This window comes from Procambarus clarkii, chromosome 68, assembly GCF_040958095.1.
Source record: "Procambarus clarkii isolate CNS0578487 chromosome 68, FALCON_Pclarkii_2.0, whole genome shotgun sequence".
Taxonomy (NCBI): domain Eukaryota; kingdom Metazoa; phylum Arthropoda; class Malacostraca; order Decapoda; family Cambaridae; genus Procambarus; species Procambarus clarkii.
The window spans coordinates 5,147,585-5,170,837 of NC_091217.1; the positions used below are offsets into that span (position 1 = coordinate 5,147,585).

Sequence of the window (23,253 nt, forward strand, 5' to 3'; positions counted from 1 at the left end):
GCTGCTGCTGTTGCTTCTGTTTTTGTTGCTGTTGCTGCTGCTGTTGCTTCTGTTTTTGTTGCTGTTGCTATTGCTGCTGCTGCTGTTGCTTCTGTTTTTGTTGCTGTTGCTGCTGTTGTTGCTTCTGTTTTTGTTGCTGTTGCTGCTGCTGTTGCTTCTGTTTTTGTTGCTGTTGCTGTTGCTGCTGCTGCTGTTGCTTCTGTTTTTGTTGCTGTTGCTGTTGCTGTTGCTGCTGCTGTTGCTTCTGTTTTTGTTGCTGTTGCTGTTGCTGCTGCTGCTGTTGTTGCTTCTGTTTTTGTTGCTGTTGCTTTTGCTGCTGTTGTTGCTTCTGTTTTTGTTGTTGCTGTTGCTGCTGCTGCTGCTGTTGTCAGGGGCCAGGAAACAAACGCAGGCGACGGAACACCCTCCTGGCCCTCAGCAACAGAGCCTTGAACCAGACAATCCTCCTAACTTAAAAACATGCGAGGAGCCTCTGTAATTTGATGTCAATTTTAGATAACCGAAATTTACGTTCCATTTTTCCGTCTCCATTGACGGAGTAATTAAGGTGGAGAGTGAGAGTGAGTGAGCGAGCGAGCGAGAGAGAGAGAGAGAGAGAGAGAGAGAGAAAGTTGGTGGTGAATTCCACGATACCATAAATCTAGAACCCAATCAGCTGTGTGTCTGCATCTCAAACGAGGAGGGGAACCCAGCGCCAATTTCTTTACCCCCAAAACACTCCAGGTGATGTACTTCTGGATGCATATAAATGAGAAATTCAAAGGTTGAAAGCACAGGAACAGTGCATGAGGCTAACGACCCCATCACGGCGCCAGTGTGTGCTTGTCACGCCAGGAGGGGGAAGGGGAGGAGGGGGGGGAACATGCAGGGGAGGAGAGTAGGAACATGAGCGGTTAGCGAGACAATGTAAGAACAAAGTTTGTCGTCAGTAGGGGAAAATGAGACACCAGGTTAGGAAAGAAAATGAGCACCACACTGGTATATATATATATATATATATATATATATATATATATATATATATATATATATATATATATATATATATATATATATATATATATATATATATATGACTCGTCAGTTCGACCGATAATTACCACGCACGAAATGTTTCAGTTCTTGTAGTGCTTGGACATTGCGGTCCCCTCAGACAAGCAAGACGGTAGTTGACCTTTTGACAGGCGTAGCTGTTGGACTTGAGAGCCACGAGTCACCATGCACAGGTCTTATACCTGTCTCCCCCTGTCTTATACCCGTCTCACCTGGTGAGGAGACACGTCTCTCACCTGGTGAGGGACGGTGGTATCTGGGTCTCAGTTAAATCCCCCCTGCAAGCTGGCTGGGCTCAGGCCTTGAATGTGAACAGAAACTCTGGAAGGAGCCCAAGGTGGGTTAAAGATACATAGTCTATTGTTGACCAGACCACCACACACTAGAAGGTGAAGGGACGACCAGGTAAGGAGAGATATAGGTCGTCCCTTCACCTTCTAGTGTGTGTGGTCTGGTCAACATACTTTAACCACGTTATTGTGACTCATCGCCTGCATACATAGTCTAACCTATACACATAAACACACACACATACACACACACACACACACACACACACACACACACACACACACACACACACACACACACACACACACACACACACACACCCGAACCTGTAAAATCCTCTCTTAATCCCTCTATTGTAGAGTAGTTTTTAAGGAGTTCGTGTGTGGGGGGGGGGGGGTCAGTGACGAGGGAGATGAGAATGGAGGCGATGGAGGAAAAGAGGGAGGGAAGGACAAGAACATTCCATCTCCAAAGAGAAGGAAGCTAGGGAAATAACATTAAAAGCATTCTGCCCGTTTTCATTTCAGTTACCACATGTAGAAAGTTCCCGATACTTGCAGGGGGGGACACGCTTATTTGTTGAAAGTGGAGGAAGGAAGTGGTGACAGGTAGCTTGGTATATATATATATATATATATATATATATATATATATATATATATATATATATATATATATATATATATATATATATATACAGTCTTCCTGGCCCTGTTGGGGTCTGGAATGATTTGTTCGTTCTGCATTTGTTTTGGTATTCATTCGGCGCAAAAGTATGCAAATCAGCACACGCGCGCGCGCATACACACTTGATCTCAAAGTCTGAGATGCGCACATACACCCACGGGAGTGTATATACATATGCATATGTATACAATGGTTCACTCAATGACCCCTTCAAAGGTTCCAACCTAATCCCGCCCGATTGGGAACCCAGTGGGGAAAATATATATATATATATATATATATATATATATATATATATATATATATATATATATATATATATATATATATATATATATATATAGCTCCAGGTACACTGGAAATCGCGTTCAGTTCTTGGCTGAACTGCTAAATTTTTCATGCAGTTTAGTGTAGTTTTATCTGTCCTATTTTTTCCCCCTGAGTAATGGATATATGAGAGGGTAGAGAGGTTGGTCCTTCTCTGCTTTCAATCCTTTTCTCGTGTGTTTCCATTTTCTACAGTTACTCTTGAAATAAATAGTGTCAGTCTCTCTTTCTATCTTTTGGCAGTATTTATGTTATTATTTTGTTGCTATGAATTATATTGATAAACTTCTGTTATATATGTTTTTATTTTTTATTTCCGTTTTATTCCATTTAAAATTTTTGTTTGGTTCATACATTTTGCCATTGTTTTTCTCGCTTTTAGTTATTTTTTTGCGTTTTACTTTAGATTTTTTTGTATTTGTATTAAAGTTTATGTTCGTCGACCATTTTCTGTGAGACTTTTAGTTGCATATATATATATATATATATATATATATATATATATATATATATATATATATATATATATATATATATATATATATATATATATATATATATATATATATACCGAACAAACTGATCACTTTAACTGTTGGACTAGCGATTTTTAAATCAATTTTTCATTTTGGTCTCCGCCTCCATTTTGTTTCTGTCTGAAATTATTACTGTATTTCTATTCTATAAATTTGTTATTGTCTTGTACTGTATTTAGTTCGCGTCGCACCAGTGTTTATGGAAAATATCTAGGAAACTTTTGTTCTGTCACGTGGTCTCAAGGTTGTCATATGGTGTCAAGGGTTGTCATGTGGTGTCAAGGGTTGTCATGTGGTGTCAAGGGTTGTCATGTGGTGTCAAGGGTTGTCATGTGGTGTCAAGGATTGTCATGTGGTGTCAAGGGTTGTCATGTGGTGTCAAGGGTTGTCATATGGTGTCAAGGGTTGTCATGTGGTGTCAAGGGTTGTCATATGGTGTCAAGGGTTGTCATATGGTGTCAAGGGTTGTCATATGGTGTCAAGGATTGTCATATCGTGTCAAGGGTTGTCATATGGTGTCAAGGGTTGTCATATGGTGTCAAGGATTGTCATGTGGTGTCAAGGATTGTCATGTGGTGTCAAGGGTTGTCATATGGTACTTGCTATCATTATTGTTAAGTCAGTAACTTTGAACTAGCTCATCGGAAGCTAGACTGTGCCCCCCTCCCCCCCCCCCCTCTCTCCTCTTGTACCAGGCTTCCAACGCCATCTGTTGACAAGTAATGAATACATCTGCAGACGATGAGTCACAATAACGTGGCTGAAGATTTGATGATCAAAACCACAATCAATCGACATGATAATGGTTCAAAACGGACCGAAACGTCGTCGTCGTCGCCTCTCTTCACCTTCTGCTATGTGGTTTGGTCACCAATGAATACATTTATTCAGACTTAAAAGACCTCCAAGCACCTGCAAGCTATCTGAAAGTCACTAAACTGCAATTAAAGCTACTGATTCATCTTCGATTGGCTGCCAAAGTGGACACACAAATCAAATGTAGTCAAGTCGTGGTTGTAGAGGAGCTGCGTCACCTGGAAGATTGCACAAGTAATCTCCGTTTGGAAAACAAATTGCAGTCGCAAATGGTCTTCCGGAAAATGCTGTTGCAGCGTGTCAGAGGCTTTGGAAAATATGCAACTAATTGCAATTAGCATTTTGATACGTTATTTGTGGTGTTAAGAGCTTTAATGAGGGAGGGGCGCCCCGATAAACTATTCTTCTTTATTAGAGGTAAAATTCTCAAACCATTGTTACATTTATGTTAGTGTTGGTAAATTATATTAAAAAGAACCCTTCAATTGACCATCTTGCAGTCATCAATCACCGCCTCTGCAACAGGCAATTAGGGATGCGGTCCACATTCAGTTTCCTTATACAGAGTTCAAATCACACACTAAGATCTGGTTCATCCTTCATCTGCGTTGTGGAGGTGACAGTTTCAAATTGACAAGGACACCTGTAATTGGCCAGGGGATTGCTTGAGTGACCTTATCCCTCCAATTGGTAGTTTCAATCTTCTACTCGGTGATTAATTGGGTGAGGTTCACTTAGCGTCACACACACACACACTAGTGAGGTAACTAGACTTCACTCTTTGCCTCCTCACCCTATTCCCCCGCCTCCTTCCCCACACACCCCCTACCTTTTTCCCCACACCCCTACCCCCCTTCCCCACAACCCTACCCCCTTCCCCACACTCCTAGCTCCTTCCCCACACCCCCTACCCCCTTCCCACACCCCTACCTACTTCCCCACACCCCTAACCCCTTCCCCACACACCCCCTTCCCCACACCCCTACCCCCTTCCCACACCCCTACCTACTTCCCCACACCCCTAACCCCTTCCCCACACACCCCCTTCCCCACACCCCTACCCTCTTCCCCACACCCCTAACCCCTTCCCTACACACCCCCTTCCCCACACCCCTAACCCCTTCCCCACACCCCTATCCCCTTCCCCACACCCCTACCCCCTTCCCCACACCCCTACATATCAAACCCAACAAGAACGCTTTAAGAAATGTGTAGACTATATTGCAAGTGTCTCTTTCTCTCTCTCTTGTTGCATATTGAGTTTCATTAAGGTAAAAGCTTGCAACCTTTGCAACAGGTGATCGCTGCTCTGATGCTCCCCACCAAGAACTAGAGGCCTTGTTCCATGTTCTTCATGAACATTTCGTGAACATTTCGTGAACATTTAGCTGGAATAACCTCGGATTGAAGGTTATTGGTCAAGCCTTCGTCTTCTGATCGTGCTCTTGGAAACAGTTCAGCTAGAAGATTGCTTCCACTGCAACCGCCGATCAGTATGTTGAAGTTTTTTTGCTACTGAGAATGACGTGTTAAATATTTTTTTTTATCTTTGTAATGTTTGGAAAATTTGTCTCTTCTGTTTTTCACAGCTTTGTATATCTTTGATGTTTTCTCCTCCATTCCTTAATAGCATCTATTTTCTTTCTACAAAGAGTGTGTGGAAAGAGAGAGAGAGAGAGAGAGAGAGAGAGAGAGAGAGAGAGAGAGAGAGAGACAGACAGACAGACAGACAGACAGACAGACAGACAGACAGACAGACAGATAAATAGATAGATAGAGAGGTGACGAAGTTCACAAAATGATCAGTAAGGAGAATAAAGAATAAATAATGACAGGAACTGATCAAAAGGACAAGAGGAATGTAAACACATGAAATAAAGGCAGAGTAAAAATAAATAAAATGGGGGGCAAGATAGACATAACGTCCACACAGCCTAACCCCCCCCCCCCCACACACACACACACACAAAATCGCCCTTCGAGTAGTGTGCCATAAGGCTGTTGATCCCAAGTTCGTTTCAAGAAGTGAATAAAAGTGTCATTAGGAGATAAAAGGGTAAATGAAATGGTTTCGTACTTTTTAATAAAGTATAAGTGTTGAAAATATACCGATCACTCGAGGGCAACGATCACTCTATTTCAGCAGCTGCACATTTAAATATTGTAAACAAAAATCAGCTGATTGGGCAATATGTACATTAGTTCGAATTAGCTCATTAGTTGCACTACTAATTACTATTGCAGAATGCTGATTATTTCGTGCGTCCGAATAGCTAGTTAGCTCCACCCGTCTTAAGCATTTTCTTCTGCTATGCGTCACGCAAATCGTGTTACGCGTCACGCAGCTTGTCTTACGCATCGTGCCTGCGTCACTTGACTCATTGTACGCTTCTCGCTTGCTTTTTGTTGTGGTTATAGATTCAGCTACTCGGAACAAGTTCCAAGTAGCACGGGCTATGGTGAGCCCGTAACTTACCTGGCACGGGAGCGGGTCAAGTAGCACGGGCTATGGTAATCCCGTAGTGGACTTACCTGGCACAGGAGTGGTGCTGTGTGTCGGTTCTCGCCTGCGCTACGCGGCCCATGGATGCTGAGGCCCGCCCCCTTATCTGATCTCTCTCATCTCCTACCACCGGCTGAAGCTGGCCCGGAGATGAGACGTAGATATTGGCGATGTAATTATGGCATAGTGGGCGGCGTGCTTGAGCGGCGAGGGGGTAGGTAGGTAGGTAGGTATGTGAGGGGTTAGGGTAGGGGTGGTGGTGAGGAGTTAGGAGGTAGTAGGGGTGGGAAGTAAGAAAATGAGAGATAAGTAAGATAGTGAGTTGTGAAAGTGAGAGGTTTAAAGGCTGAGAGAAAAGGAGGAGCAAGAAGATGATAAGAGGATGATAGGAGGATGATAGGGGATAAACATTGAGGAGGGGGGATTTATGAGAGGATGAGGGGATGATGAGGTCTTGATGAGTATCAAGGCTTGGTTAATGAGGGTACTGTGAGAGGTTTATGGGGCAGTAACTAGAGTATTATAGTGTGGGGAGGAGGACCTAGGGGTTATGGGGTTGGGAGGGGGGGGGGGGAACTAGGGGTTATGGGGTTGGGGGGATAACTAGGGATTATGGGGGGTGGGGGTGATGACCCCACATAATATATCAGCAACACAGATGATAACTAAATGCATTTCTTTAGTAAGATAAAATTACACTCTGGGTTGTGAATGGTAGTGATGACATCTGACCCCTAAAGTTGTGGATGGAGGTGGCTTCCACGACTTCTTTCACTGCTCTCTACTTATTGACCACTTGGTACAGGGCTACGAGAACCTCTTTACATTCCTGCGACTCAATTCCCTGTTCAGCTTCCACTAATGTCCTCTCCTGCTTTCTCTCAGGGTTAGCAAGGCCACTCACTCGCCCCTGTTCTTGCTAACTCGCCAGAACCCTGCATAATGTGGAGTTGAAAATTAATTATAAGCGGTGGGAACAGAAGAGATATACCCGTGGATACTAAGAGAAGGAGCGGAAACCTTATGGTAGCTATACAGATTGTGATATACAAGTCATTCGAAACATGAGGACTACAGGAGAGGTGAAAGACAGACAATGTAGCGCCAATCCCATTCACCTGGGCTGTAGGAAACTCGAACCATGGACCCCTTTGCGTTTAAGGCCGAAGCTCTATCGACTAGGCTATGAGTAGTCTTAATAAGAAACGTTTCCAGAAAGCGTCAAATTTATATATTATAAAAAGGCACTTACAGAAAAGATTAAACTACAAGACACTGAACCGTATTTGCCTACCATGCAGAGTGTTGGAAAATGCCACAGTACAGAGGTTAGAAAAACATCAACAAAATAACTCACGTTATAAGACAACACCAAAATGGGCTCAGAGATGGAAACTCCTGCCTCAGAAACGTTATATATAGACTTTGGAATGACAACCGTTGGTTAGAAAGGCGGGATTGATGATGCTCGATCCTGCTGGCACAAATAGGTGAGTACACACACACACACACACACACACACACACACACACACACACACACACACACACACACACACACACACACACACACACACACACACACACACACACACACACACACACACACACACACACACACACACACACACACACACACACACATACACACACACACACACACACACACACACACACACACACATACACACACACACACACATACACACACACACACACACACACACACACACACACACACACACACACACACACACACACACACACACACACACACACACACACACACACACACATACACACACACACACACACACACACACACACACACACACACACACACACATACACACACACACACACACACACACACACTCACACACACACACACACACACATCTCGTCTCTCGTATTCCAGGATGCAGAAAATAAACCTAGCAGAAACTGAACCAGTGAGGCGATCAGCGTCAGGGCCTCTCTCACACGGCCGTATAAACTAACTTATCCGAATATTTTCCTTTTACAGTTATCCCAAGCAGATTAATTATGTGAAGGGACCACCGGTGGTGGAGTGGGAGAGGTTTAGGGTGAGGTGGACACGAGGTAATGTTGACTTTTCCGTCTGGGAGGGGGGTCTTGAGGAGGGGTCTAAAAATTATAATATTTCTTAAAGTATTCAACTTAGGCCTATTCCAACTAGCCTATGTCGGTCCTGTATCCCAGACCAGTCCTCTTGCAAATTTAAGGAAGGCTAGCTCCAAGAGTCTGAGTCTAGCCTCCAATTTTTACCCCCTTCTAAATATGACCGAAAGAGTAAGATTAATGATTCTAACACGAATATTCTCAATATTTCCTTTTCTTCACTGTCGAGGGAAGTTGAAAAATTAACTCTCCAAAGTTCATTTTCACAATATGGTCTGACGCCTAGGGATGCGTTTCGCAAGGCACTCCTTACATTTTCAAAGACAAATTTACAATGCTTTAGCACAAGCTTATATTCTCTTGGGTGTGAGGTGGTACAGGACGTGATTGAGATGAACAAGTGGATGAAACATAATGGCTATTAATAGACCATTATTAATAGCCAATATGTTCTAGCTTCTATTGTCTCTGTGTTGGCTCGGGGTCTTGAAGTGGGTAGACTACTACTTGTTGCGTTAGGAAAAGAGGGTGAAGTAGAGGAGGAGGAGGAAGATAAGGAGGAGGGGGAAGAGGAAGGGGGGGGGGAGGGGGAAGAAGAAGAAGGGGGGAAGAGGAGAAAAGTGGAATATCAAAGCAGAAAGAAACTGCATTTTTTTTACATAAGCAGAATACGATATATTGAACCATATTCTCGTCTTCATTTTTAACTGCAGATTTATCCAGTGGTTTATTTGTATATAACAAATAACAAGTGATTGTGCAACTTATCACCATTTATATAAACAAACAAACAAACAAACAAACATTTTTTGTCTTATCTGAGAGTATAACATACAGTAATTTTTTGATGTGTAGACTTTTGTTTAACAAAATGTTAGTTTTGTATAATACAATAGATGTCACATATAATACAATAGATGTCACATATAATACAATAGATGTCACATATAATACAATAGATGTCACATATAATACAATAGATGTCACATATAATAAAATTGAACAGTGTACAGCGTTATACAGCTGTATAGTGGTACAGGGAACTCACCTAGTTGTATTCATCTAGTTGTGCTTGTGGGGGTTGAGCTTTGGCTCTTTGGTCCCGCCTCAACTGTCAATCAATCAACTGTTACTAATTACTAATTTTTTTTCACACACACACCCAGGAAGCAGCCCGTAGAAGCTGACTAACTCCCAGGTACCTATTTACTGCTAGGTAACAGAGGCATCAGGGTGAAAGAAAATCTGTCCATTGTTTCTCACCGGCGCCGGGATCGAACCCAGGCAACAGGATTACGAGTCCCGAGCACTGTCCACTCAGCTACCAGCGCCCTTGTAGTGTAGTGGTAGTGGTACAGATGTGTAGTGATACACATGTGCAATGATACACATGTGCAGTGATACACATGTCCAGTGATACACATGTGTAATGATACACATGTGCAATGATACACATGTGTAACAATACACATATGTAGTGATACACATGTGCAATGATACACATGTGCAATAATACACATGTGTAACAATACACATATGTAGTGATACACATGTGCAATGATACACATGTGTAACGATACACATGTGCAGTGATACAAAAGACCATATATATATATACATACACTTTTATACATATATATACACGTATACACTAAACTTGCCTGGCTGCCAGAGGAAACTGCTTCACAATTTATGTATGAGAAATGTATAATAGAAATAAATAATGGAAGCGCATAGCAGAAAATTAGTTCAGATGAAAGATATGTCGAATGCAAATGAGCAGTGGGAGTTAATAAACATTTTTATAGACCTCACTTTGAACTGTGAATGTGTTCAGGGAGACGATAGCCACGACTTGTGAGGGGTGAGGATAGCCACGCCGTGTGAGGGGTGAGGATAGCCACGCCGTGTGAGGGGTGAGGATAACCACGACGTGTGAGGGGTGAGGATAGCCACGACTTGTGAGGGGTGAGGATAGCCACGCCGTGTGAGGGGTGACGATAGCCACGCCGTGTGAGGGGTGAGGATAGCCACGACGTGTGAGGGGGAGGATAGCCACGACTTGTGAGGGGTGAGGATAGCCACGACGTGTGAGGGGGAGGATAGCCACGACGTGTGAGGGGTGAGGATAGCCATTATAGTTAGGGGTGACGATAACCTGAGGGTTAGCTAGGGTGGCAACTTTCCCTGTCAAGAGATTAACTATTCTTGACCCCGTGGGACAGGGGACAGGGGACAGGGGACAGGGGGGGACAGTTAAAGCTGCGCTGACCATAGACGCTCGTGAGTAACTCTACCACTCACCACTATTCTAGAGGTTCACGACTCATCAGCTATTTACGCATCCATTTTCGGAACCTATTGTGCATCTTTGGCAGCTTTGTTTACGTTTGATAGACGGTTGATGATGCTTAACTTCAGAGACCCGCCACAGTAGTGCTAATACTGTTTAAATCACTGCATGGTGCTGTCTTGAGTACTGCTTGGTACTCATTTCCCCCGTCAGAGCAGGAGACATCTCTGGATTAGAGGGAATACAGAGAACATATACGGTACACTTAGGCACGATAAAACATCTAAATTATTGGGACCGTCTAAAGCTCTCAAAATGTACTCTTTTGAAAGGAGACGAGAGAGGTATCAAATAATATATACATGGAAGATCCTTGAAGGCCAGATCCCAAATTAGCACTAGAATAGCAACATACTGGAGCGAAAGATACGGAAGGAAATGCAGAATAGAACCAGTGAAGAGTAGAGGTACCATAGGAACAACCAGAGAACACTGAACATCAGAGGTCCACAGCTGCTCAACACCCTCCCAGCAAGCATTAGAAATATTGCTAGAACAAAGGTGGATGTATTCTAGAGGCAATTAAATAAGTTCTTGCAAGAAGTGCCAGATCAACCAGATCTTAGTGGATATGTGGGCCTGCGGGCCGCTTCAAGCAACAGCCTGTTGGACCAAGTTATCACAAGTCGAGTCTGGCCCCAGGCCGGGCTCGGGGAGTAGCATAACTCTCGAAAATCCTCTCCAGGTATGCTCCGGGTATGCTCCAAATGAGCTCCGAAGCACTACGAGATAGTTTATAACAATAACCTTGGGTTATGATATACACAAACTGATTTTAATAAATGTAAACAGAGCCGCAATAATTGAGGAAAGATGTACGGGTTTCGTAAATAATTACTAAAAGAAGGCGCCATGCCGGGAAAAATAATGTAACACCATCACTGTCGCTGGGTATTTCGAAGGTGGTCAATACCTAACATACCAGTACCGGAACACAAACAAGCACACAAGGCGAGCGATATCAACGATATCAGGGCCCCCCAAGTATTATATCAAGGGGCAGATGACCCCTTGATTAAGGGAGAGATCAAGAAAGCAAGACACACGAGCGTCCAGAATATCGAGACAATATAAGTTGGAGAATGTATAGTTTGGACACTAAGGAAGAGGCAGAGGGCGGCGTTCCATCATTGAGTGGCAGCTGTGAGGTGCTCGGGTGTAGGGCCGGTATGTAACCTAGCCGGAGCCGTTTCCCACAGTCTGTTAAGGTGACTGGAGGAAGACTAATGGGGGCTAGGTTGTCTCTCTGCTCTAGGGGGGCTAGGTTGTCTCTCAGCTCTGGGGACCAGGTTGTCTCTCAGCTCTGGGGCTAGTCTGGTGGCATATCTTTGGACTTTCACCAGTTATGTCTCGTGTTTACGATATATAAACACCTCTGTTACAATTGGTCTGTCATATGCTGTAAACAAGATCATACCTACAACGTATTTCTTTGTAATCAAACTGACTTTACAAGATCGAGCTCCAGCTCTCGGATTCCTCCTTTCAAACTGTCGGTTGAGCAATTCAATGATACAACGTGCCTTCATTTCTTGTAAAATAAGTGTTTAAAATTCAGATTTTTGCTTTTAGAATCTTAGACCCCCTCTGTATGTGTGTATGTGTGTGTGTGTGTGTGTGTGTGTGTGTGTGTGTGTGTGTGTGTGTGTGTGTGTGTGTGTGTGTGTGGTGTGTGTGTGTGTGTGTGTGTGTGTGTGTGTGTGTGTGTGTGTACTCACCTATTTGTACTCACCTATTTGAAGCTAGCTAATGGTTGTTATCTGGTTTCCTTCCAAAGGCACGACGGGCGGAGGCGGCGGAGGGCGGCGCAAGGTGTCCCTGGCGGAGCTCCAGCAGGTGGTGAACCAAGCCCTGGAGGTGCAATTGCAGCCCCTCGACACCGCCCTCAGGCTCGTCAGACTTGATACCTTCACCGACAACATCCACCGCCAGGTATTAGGTCTACCCCCCCGCCTTCTCTCACACACACCGGACTGGTAGACTGGTAGATTCTACCAGCGTCGGTAGTGTGGTAAACGTATGATTTAAGGTGATTTATTTTGTATCTATTACGTCATATTCTTCGCGAAGTGGGTGATTTGCGTTGGAAATGAGACGTATTAGGTGAGGGAGGGGGGTAGGTTGGTGAGTTGTTTCACCTACCAGTCTACCAGTCTACCAGTCAGTTGCATGCAGGACTCGGTTGTTTACACTTCCTTGCTGCAGTCACACACACATTCAGTTTCCACTATGATGCCTGATTCAGAATCCTTATCCAGACTTTCCCTATCCCCCTTCTCTCTCTCTCTCTCTCTCTCTCTCTCTCTCTCTCTCTCTCTCTCTCTCTCTCTCTCTCTCTCTCTCTCTCTCTCTCTCTCTCCCTCCCTCCCTCCCTCCCTCCCTCCCTCTCTCCCTCCCTCCCTCCCCTATCCCCTATCACTACCAGCTGTGTTACCTAGGCAACCAGCTCATGTGATGGTGTCAAAAAAAAAAAGCTGAAGGAGTTTTATATACATAAATTTTTTAACCCTACTTAAGAACTCTTGTATTTATGTGTTTTCGCTTTGTGTTTGTGCTATGTATCACGTCATATATATATATATATATATATATATATATATATATATATATATATATATATATATATATATATATATATATATATATATATTTATATATATATATATATATATATGTATATGTATATATATATATATATATATATATATATATATATATATATATATATATATATATATATATATATATATATACGTTCTTAATTTCTTTCCTGCAGCTTGGAACGTTGGAACATATACAGAGCAAGTTACTGACGGAGTATGGGGAGCTCCGTGCTGCTGTGGGAGACATCTCCAGGAACACCATGGAACTTGGTGAGTGGGAGAGGAGCAGGAGGAGGTTGGTGGGGGAAATGGGAGGGTGTGATAGGAAGGGGAAAGGGCGGTGGGAAAAGGCAAGGCGAAAAAGACTGGTCTTGTGGGAAAGGTGATAATGCGTGGAAAAGGGAATGTTGAAGAGGAAGGGAAGGGGAGGGAAGGGAAGATGGAGGAGTATCTGAGAGAGAGAGAGAGAGAGAGAGAGAGAGAGAGAGAGAGAGAGAGAGAGAGAGAGAGATTTGTGGAAGGGAAGAATACTCTTAAATTGTAACGAAAGAGTAAGAATTAAACGTGGGTAAGAAAGCAAGAGAGAAAGAACATTGAAGAAGAGAAGGTCAATTAGAAAGAGATTAGAGAAAGTTAAAGAGAAAGTTATTGATAAGAAGCAAAACTAGTACAGAGGAGAGGAGGATAGAAGGTGAATGAAAAGCATATGGAAAAGGAAGGATTGGGGTAGGAGGTAGAATGGAAAAGGTACAGTGGAAGATTAGATAAAAGCGGATTATAGGACATTGTTCAGTCTGTGTGTGTGTGTGTGTGTGTGTGTGTGTGTGTGTGTGTGTGTGTGTGTGTGTGTGTGTGTGTGTGTGTGTGTGTGTGAACACAAAATTACAAATTAAAGATTACCTATATCAAACACTTTGAGGCATATATTCCAAGAAACTTGTGAGATGAGTAGACATATAAAAAGATATATTCTGTCCCCTGTCCAACTTGACTCACCATTATTGATTTAAACAGGTATATATATATCTTTTTAAAGTAAACATAAAGTATCTGTATTTTATGTTTATCCCAATTATTATTGCATTTAAAATTTTACTTAATGAAAGTAATTTGTACAAGCAGCAGCATAACCCTATCCTCAAGCTGTCTTCATTCCATCCAGCGGCCGACCCCAAAAACGCATTCACCAATTTTAACATTGTGTTCATTCAAAACATTAACCTTCTCAAATATAAATTAATAATATTATATTAGCATATTGTGCATATTTAGGCGTTGGTTGAGTTAGTTCTGTTGGAAATTATCTGTATTTGTACTACGTGGATGAAGCATTTCCAAAGTTGCGATTCGAACAGAGGTCGTAATCGAATTTGTGTTCGAGAAAATGTTCGAACATCACCAGTTGTGTATCGTGCATAAACCGGGTTTTCATTCATAAACTCAGGGGGGATGGGGGGTTAGGGCGGAAGGGGGTTAGATTAACGAGCATTTGGCCTCTGTTGATGAGTCCACATGCTCGTTGACCAATAAAACGAGAGAAACAGAAGAACTTGAGGAGGCTTCAGGCAAGGGATGAAGCCAGCGTCACAGGAGAGCTGCTTCACAAGTCTGTCGTCACTGGGCCCGGGTAAAGACTCATTAACTAAGCCTCAAGTGCGGTACTTGGGAAAATCATTGAAAGATCCTTCACGTAACTCATTTGTATATGTATTAAAGGAGGTTGGTTATTAATCGTTCTTTACAGGCTTTGCATAACATAAATAGGCCACCAGGTGCTTTAAACCAGGGGCTTTAAACCGGGTGCTTTAAACCAGGTGCTTTAAACCAGGGGCTTTAAACTGGGTGCTTTAAACCGGGGGCTTTAAACCAGGGGCTTTAAACCAGGTGCATTAAACCAGGTGCTTTAAACCAGGGGCTTTAAACCGGGGGCTTTAAACCAGGTGCTTTAAACCAGGTGCTTTAAACCAGGTGCTTTAAACCAGGTGCTTTAAATCAGGTGCTTTAAACCAGGTGCTTTAAACCAGGTGCTTTAAACCGGGTGCTTTAAACCAGGTGCTTTAAATCAGGTGCTTTAAACCGGGGGCTTTAAACCAGGTTATTTAAACCAGGTTATTTAAACCGGGTGCTTTAAACCGGGTGATTTAAACCAGGTGCTTTAAATCAGGTGCTTTAAACCGGGGGCTTTAAACCAGGTGCTTTAAACCGGGGGCTTTAAACCGGGTGCTTTAAACCAGGTGCTTTAAACCAGGGGCTTTAAAACGAGTGCTTTAAACCAGGGGCTTTAAACCAGGTGCTTTAAATTAGGTGCTTTAAATCAGGTGCTTTAAACCGGGTGCTTTAAACCAGGTGCTTTAAACCAGGTGCTTTAAACCGGGTGTTTTAACCCGGGTGCTTTAAACCGGGTGCTTTAAACCGGGTGCTTTAAACCAGGTGCTTTAAACCAGGTTCTTTAAACCAGGTGCTTTAAATCGGGTGCATTAAATCGGGTACTTTAAACCAGGGACTTTAAACCAGGTGCTTTAAACCAGGGGCTTTAAACCGGGTGCGTTAAACCGGGTGCTTTAAACCAGGTGCTTTAAACCGGGTGCTTTAAACCAGGTGCTTTAAACCGGATGCTTTAAAATGGGTCCCTTAAACCAAGTGCTTTAAACCAGGTGATTTAAACCAGATGCTTTAAACAGGGTACTTTAAACCGGGTGTTTTAAACCAGGTGCTTTAAACCAGGTTATTTAAACCAGGTGATTTAAACCAGGTGCTTTAAACCGGGTGTTTTAAACCGGGTGGTTTAAACCGGGTTCATTAAACCAGGTTATTTAAACCAGGTGATTTAAACCAGGTGCTTTAAACCAGGTGATTTAAACCGGGTGCTTTAAACCAGGTGATTTAAACCAGGGGCTTTAAACCAGGTTATTTAAACCGGGTGCTTTAAACCAGGTGCTTTAAACCGGGTGCTTTAAACCAGGTGCTTTAAACCGGATGCTTTAAAATGGGTCCCTTAAACCAAGTGCTTTAAACCAGGTGATTTAAACCAGATGCTTTAAACCGGGTACTTTAAACCGGGTGTTTTAAACCAGGTGCTTTAAACCAGGTTATTTAAACCAGGTGATTTAAACCAGGTGCTTTAAACCGGGTGCTTTAAACCGGGTTCTTTAAACCAGGTTATTTAAACCAGGTGATTTAAACCAGGTGCTTTAAACCAGGTGATTTAAACCGGGTGCTTTAAACCAGGTGATTTAAACCAGGGGCTTTAAACCAGGTTATTTAAACCGGGTGCTTTAAACCAGGGGCTTTAAACCGGGTGCTTTAAACCAGGTGCTTTAAACCAGGGGCTTTAAACCGGGTGCTTTAAACCAAGTGCTTTAAACCAGGGGCTTTAAACCGGGTGCTTTAAACCAGGTACTTCCAAATAGCGACCGCCCCCCAAGACTCTATTCCTTAATATTTCTCGCGCAATGGAATACAAAATATATTTTTTGTATCTCAATTACAAATAAATATGACTGTATCACCTCGTCGTCAGACTATATGCTCGTCTAAGCTGCCACCGAACCCCAACCCCGCATTCATCCACTGTAACGCTGGTGAGCCGGTCGGCCGAGCGGACAGCACGCTGTACTCGTGATCCTGTGGTCCTGGGTTCGATCCCAGGCGCCGGCAAGAAACAATGGGCAGAGTTTCTTTCATCCTATGCCCTTGTTACCTAGCAGTAAAATAGGTACCTGGGTGTTAGCTGTCACGGGCTGCTTCCTGGGGGTGGAGGCCTGGTCGAGGACCGGGCCGCGGGGACACTAAAGCCCCGAAATAATCTCAAGATAACCTCAAGATAACGTACTATGTATTCCAAATCATCATTTTCTCAAATGGTATTGTAAATTATGCAATTAGAATTTGGTGTAGAGTTACGCGTAGATTAGATTGGGTTAAGTGTCTTAGGTTCTGTTGGCAATTCTTTATATTTGTAGTGCGTGGGTGAAGCATTTGCCTGTTGGTGGGATTCGAACAGGTCGTCAGCAAGAACTGTTCGAGAGATATTCGAACAGCATCAGTTGTTAAAGTCGTTTGTAAAGGGACTTTCATAAACAGGGTGTTTGGCTGCTACATTAACGAGCATTTGCCTCTTTGTTTATGGGGATGATTTGGGTTCATGAGGACGGGCTGGATATATGAGGACAGGCTGGGTTATGAGGACGGGCTGGATATATGAGGACAAGCTGCAGGTTTTCCGCGATTAAACTTGACTCATTAACTCCAGAAACTCGACTAATTATTCTTAAAAAGACCTCATTTGAACTTTTGTAGCAAGGATATGAGTTGTAAACAACCTCATGTTCTTGTGGTTACGTTACAGTGAAGCAGGTGGCCAGCCTGGACACCCGCCTGGCCGCCCTGGACAGGTCACTGCCTCACCGCAGTGATCACCGCCCCACCCAGGACAACATGGCGTGAGTACCGGATATGATAGGCACGAGAAGTATGCCCCCGAGTCTGGGCCATACACTGAGAGTATACTTTGTTCAACACCACAATAGACTTACTAGTCAGTCAGTAAGTCTGACTCTAATATCATACCACAAAAATAAACCTTTAACCCCCCCCTCTCTCTTTTGTCAAGTATTCCAAGTCTTCTTCAGCTCCCTGACCTGACCTCTAAGAGGATGACCTCATTTAATCACTTCTCCTCTAGCTTATAAAGCCCCCTCCCCTCTGCCTGCTTGACCTGATATTTGACCCATGAAGATCCATTGTAGACACCTGACCACCTTGTCCTCAATCCACAAGAGCCTCTTCGTGCTCTTCACACCCCACATTGACCTCAAGTGCACCCGGAATATGTCTCACGTAACATGGATTAAACTCAGTGAACCATTGTCTATTATTAGTAACAACACTGAAACAGGTTAATGGGCCCTTTTGTTTACTTTTCAATGTGTGTATTGAAGGGATTGGTACAAATTCGGCGGCGTTAGTACCGACTTTTTTGGCTATTGCTCTCGCTCTAGTCGCTGTTAGTCGTCTTGGATACATTAGACGGTGTGTCCTAGTGGCTTTGGATACATTAGACGGGGCCTCATACTCACCTAGGATACATTAGACGGGGCTTCATACTCACCTAGGATACATTAGACGGGGGGTCATACTCACCTAGGACACATTAGACGGGGCTTCATACTCACCTAGGATACATTAGACGGGGCTTCATACTCACCTAGGATACATTAGACGGGAGTTCATACTCACCTAGGATACATTAGACGGGGCTTCATACTCACCTAGGATACATTAGACGGGGCTTCATACTCACCTAGGATACATTAGACGGGGCTTCATACTCACCTAGGATACATTAGACGGGGCTTCATACTCACCTAGGATACATTAGACGGGGCTTCATACTCACCTAGGATACATTAGACGGGAGTTCATACTCACCTAGGATACATTAGACGGGAGTTCATACTCACCTAGGATACATTAGACGGGGCTTCATACTCACCTAGGATACATTAGACGGGGCTTCACACTCACCTAGGATACATTAGACGGGAGTTCATACTCACCTAGGAGACATTAGACGGGGCTTCATACTCACCTAGGATACATTAGACGGGGCTTCATACTCACCTAGGATACATTAGACGGGGCTTCATACTCACCTAGGATACATTAGACGGGAGTTCATACTCACCTAGGAGACATTAGACGGGGCTTCACACTCACCTAGGATACATTTGATGCCATAGCTTCTATTACCATCCCTGAAGCTTGAGTTCCCTTGGCTTCATGTGTCATAATTAAACATGTGACCATTATATATAACATATGCCATCTACTTATCTACCGACATCATCTAACATATGTCATCTACTTATCTACCGACATCTACTTATCATCTATCATTTGGCATCTACTTATACACAAACACGGATAAATTCTGATATTAATTATTTCAGTATCTTTATATAATTCACGAAAATTGTGAGGTATTTGTTCCTCACAATTTATATTGCTTATTCCTCATGTTTATATATATATATATATATATATATATATATATATATATATATATATATATATATATATATATATATATATATATATATATGCTATAAGAGCATAATATATTTTGTCTCCATTTCACACAAAATCTTTCCACAAGTATCTAGCTGTATACTAACTGAAGCACACAACAGTCTAATCACTCCATATATGACGTCATTGTTGTAATAGTTATGCTGTATTGTAATATATGTTTTGACATCTGCCATATGCCACGTGACATCACAACTGATGTCACGAGATCGTGTTCCCCCCCCTCCCCTTTCCCCCAATCACCCCCTCCTCCCCCCAAACACTCCCCCCCCCCCCCCCCTCAAAAAAATGTCAATTCTCTATCATTACTTCCAAACCTTATCACATATTATTCCAAAATATTCCACCCCCCCCATTTTCGCTGTGAACTGAGTATAGATTATCGAGAAATGTGTATGTTTAAGGAATTTGTTTTGTCTTAAGTATACACGAATATCTTGGTAATATCTGTATTGAGGCATTTCTCAGATCAGCCTGGAAACTCCTCTATTGAAAATATCTTCATCCTCCCCCACTTTCCGCCTCTGTATATAGCGACTTGGTGGCACAGATGTACCGAGAGCTGTGCCTCCTCCTCCTCCCCGGTGGTGCCTATGTCTCTGTGCCACTCACGGGATAACATTCAATTTCAGATCCAATTCAGTAAGTCTTTGTAAATGTTGAACGCTTACTACATCCATCTATATGATGTGTTTGGTGCACAGACATGGTTATTCTTCCTTCTCTCTCTCTCTCTCTCTCTCTCTCTCTCTCTCTCTCTCTCTCTCTCTCTCTCTCTCTCTCTCTCTCTCTCTCTCTCTCTCTCTCTCTCTCTTCTCCGGAACAAGCCGCTGCGCCTGACATCAAAGTCTCCCTGGCGCCCGTTTCTCATCTGCGAGAGCCGTCATGTTGACTGTCGTCCTCCTCTCCTGCGTCTCCTGAGGGAGGTGTTGAAGAGACGGATGTGGATATTAATGCCTTCACGGGGGACACGGTCCCCCCCTATAGGAGGCGCTGTAGCGGCACCGGCGTGTATAGCATCATCCCTTAAGTGCTCTGTACAATACCCCTCCAAGCACGCTCCCTCAAAGAACCTGTGTAACCCCTAATCTCCGTCATCATCTTAATCTATACATTTACATCCTCCCCGTCACTCGACTAACAAGTCGTGACCTAAAGTATTTTTTAGGGTGCTAACGACGCTCCGTTGCTTCCTGCAGGCCTGACCTTCAGGACTCTGAGGACTACCCACAGGCCGCTGTGCACCAGGATCTGTCCCAGGTCACTGATGCTGTCAGAGATGCTGTCAGCTCCATCAACAACAGACTTCAGGTGAGAGAGAGAGAGAGAGAGAGAGAGAGAGAGAGAGAGAGAGAGAGAGAGAGAGAGAGAGAGAGAGAGAGAGAGAGAGAGAGAGACAGAGAGAGAGAGAGAGAGAGAGACAGAGAGAGAGAGAGAAAGAGAGAGAGAGAGAGAGAGAGATAATTAGTGTGTGTGTGTATGGCCTATGGTATATATACTATAGGGTGTTCATCATGCGACATAGATGCATGTTAGCATCCTGCAGTGTCGGCTTTACAGGACATCTCGGAGCCTCATCTCACCACAGCATCCCGGAGCATCACCTCACCAAGGTGATCTCACCACGGGAGGTCATCAGCAGCCACCAAAAGAAGGAGAAGGAGGAGGCCGGCGCAAGAGGGCCCAATATATCCCACATAAACATGAGACCCGTCAGCCTCGAAGTCGTTAAATCGACACCAGACTTCTGCAGGCGCTCGTAAACCCGACCTCAACTACACCAATGCGTATCAGAAGAGACCGCCCAGTCCCCGAGGCAATTAAAAACACCCCATTCACCTTATAGGAAAAGAAAGAAATAGCTGGAATTACATATATACATATATACAACTAAATTGAGACACCGCCAGCCAGGAGCAACAAGACGCCACCAATCACCAGCCCTCAAGTCGTGTATGAAACAAGATTCAGCTTCCTCGCGCAAGGGGGAATCCAAAACTGGCGAGAAATTGATAACGGAGACAATTTCGGATAATGGAGAGTCCTTGACGACCTCCTCCTGGGCTCGAGGCAATCCAGACTCACGGTATTATCTCAGTGGGAGGGTAAGGCAGCTCGCTCGGGAGGAGAAAATGTTGCATATATATACTCGACATCAGAGTCCAGGGAGATATTTGCTGGAGGGTTGGATCGTGATGGTCCGGGAGATGAACGCTGGTCTACCCGGGTTCACACACGGTAGAACGCTCACAAAACACGACGACAAACACACAAAACACACACACACACACACACACACACACACACACACACACACACACACACACACACACACACACACACACACACACACACACACACACACACACACACGCACACACACACACGCACACACACACACGCACACACACACACACACACACACACACACACACACACACACACACACACACACACACACACCACGAGCCTTTGCTCCAGGAGTCTATGCCAGACTTCTGTCGCTTCGTATCTGAATATGGCATCCAGGAAATGTAATTCTTGTTTCTTTATGTTTTTATTTCTGTCTCGTTACGTCTCTCTCTCTCTCTCTCTCTCTCTCTCTCTCTCTCTCTCTCTCTCTCTCTCTCTCTCTCTCTCTCTCTCTCTCTCTCTCTCTCTCTCTGTCTCTCTCTCTCTCTCTCTCTGTCTCTCTCTCTGTCTCTCTCTCTCTCTCTCTGTCTCTCTCTCTCTGTCTCTGTCTCTGTCTCTCTCTCTCTCTCTCTCTCTCTCTCTCTCTCTCTCTCTCTCTCTCTCTCTCTCTCTCTCTCTCTCTCTCTCTCTCTCTCTCTCTCTCTCTCTCTCTCTCTCTGGGAATAACACATAATACACAGTATTCCTCACAAGGATTGTCTAAATTCAGGTATATTAGTTGGCCGAATCACCGTCTGAATTAATCTCTGGGCCGATCACTCCAGCAAAGAACGTGGCTCTACGCCGGGGCTTGAAGACCTGTCTGGGGGCCGGGCCTTTGTGAACGAACATCGGAGGAAATTATAAATGGAAATGGATATGCATATTTTAACTTTAGGCTTGCGTAATTGTGCTAACGAGATTATGGCATCTGAAACGCGGAAAATGAATGTAACTCAGGCCTGCTGAATGCAAGAGATTGCATCGGTTGTTGCAAAAAATATTCCCGACAGCGTAGCATTGTGTTAACATTGGAGAGTTTATGTTAAAAGCGCGAATTATATGGGTGTTTGTGGTGTGTGAGTGAGTGCACATACGAACTGCTTCAGGAGACAGACAGCAGAATTGACCCATCAAGTGACCCCTAGAGTTCAACCTTACACGTGTAAGGTAATGATACTAAGTATATGAGGAAAAAAATAGCAGATATAATATAGGTCAGAAATAACCTACTGCCTGACGGGAGAACAGCTCTCAAGTACCAATGGCCGCTGTAAGTAGAACCTTACACTACCAAACTTGCATCCTGGAGCACATCCAAACAGCATATCATCAGCGGAACATGCAATGCTTTCACGCGTTTATAGACTGCCTTCCGAATCTTGAATATAATGAATTATTCAGAACTGCACTTGACTTTTTTTTATGATAAACCCAGACCTTGAGAGCTCAAGCCAGCCTGGACCTCTCATTTATCTGTGAACACCAACTCGTGATAAGAGTTTAAAGGTTTGTCAACAGAGTGGTGTCGGGTCTGGAAGAGATAAGATACGCGGAAGGATTAAATTATCCGGATCCAATGACAAGGGAGAGAACTAATGCGAAGGACGATATGATCACGTCGTACAAAATACTAAAGAAGTTTCCACATGAAAGGAACCAGGATCAGGTGGCATACACA

General features: G+C 43.7%; 1 protein-coding gene across 3 annotated transcripts in view; it reads left to right on the forward strand.

Annotated features, from left to right (window-relative positions):
* LOC123747664 (fibrinogen C domain-containing protein 1-B) overlaps positions 1-23,253 on the forward strand; it is a 233,226-nt gene that overhangs the window by 161,545 nt on the left and 48,428 nt on the right. For all 3 annotated transcript variants that reach the window (XM_069310769.1, XM_069310770.1, XM_069310767.1), the window contains exons 3-6: positions 12,485-12,639; positions 13,484-13,580; positions 17,659-17,752; positions 20,600-20,711. In XM_069310769.1, coding sequence (XP_069166870.1) covers positions 12,485-12,639; positions 13,484-13,580; positions 17,659-17,752; positions 20,600-20,711 — 458 coding nt within the window. The remainder of the gene's footprint in view (positions 1-12,484; positions 12,640-13,483; positions 13,581-17,658; positions 17,753-20,599; positions 20,712-23,253) is intronic.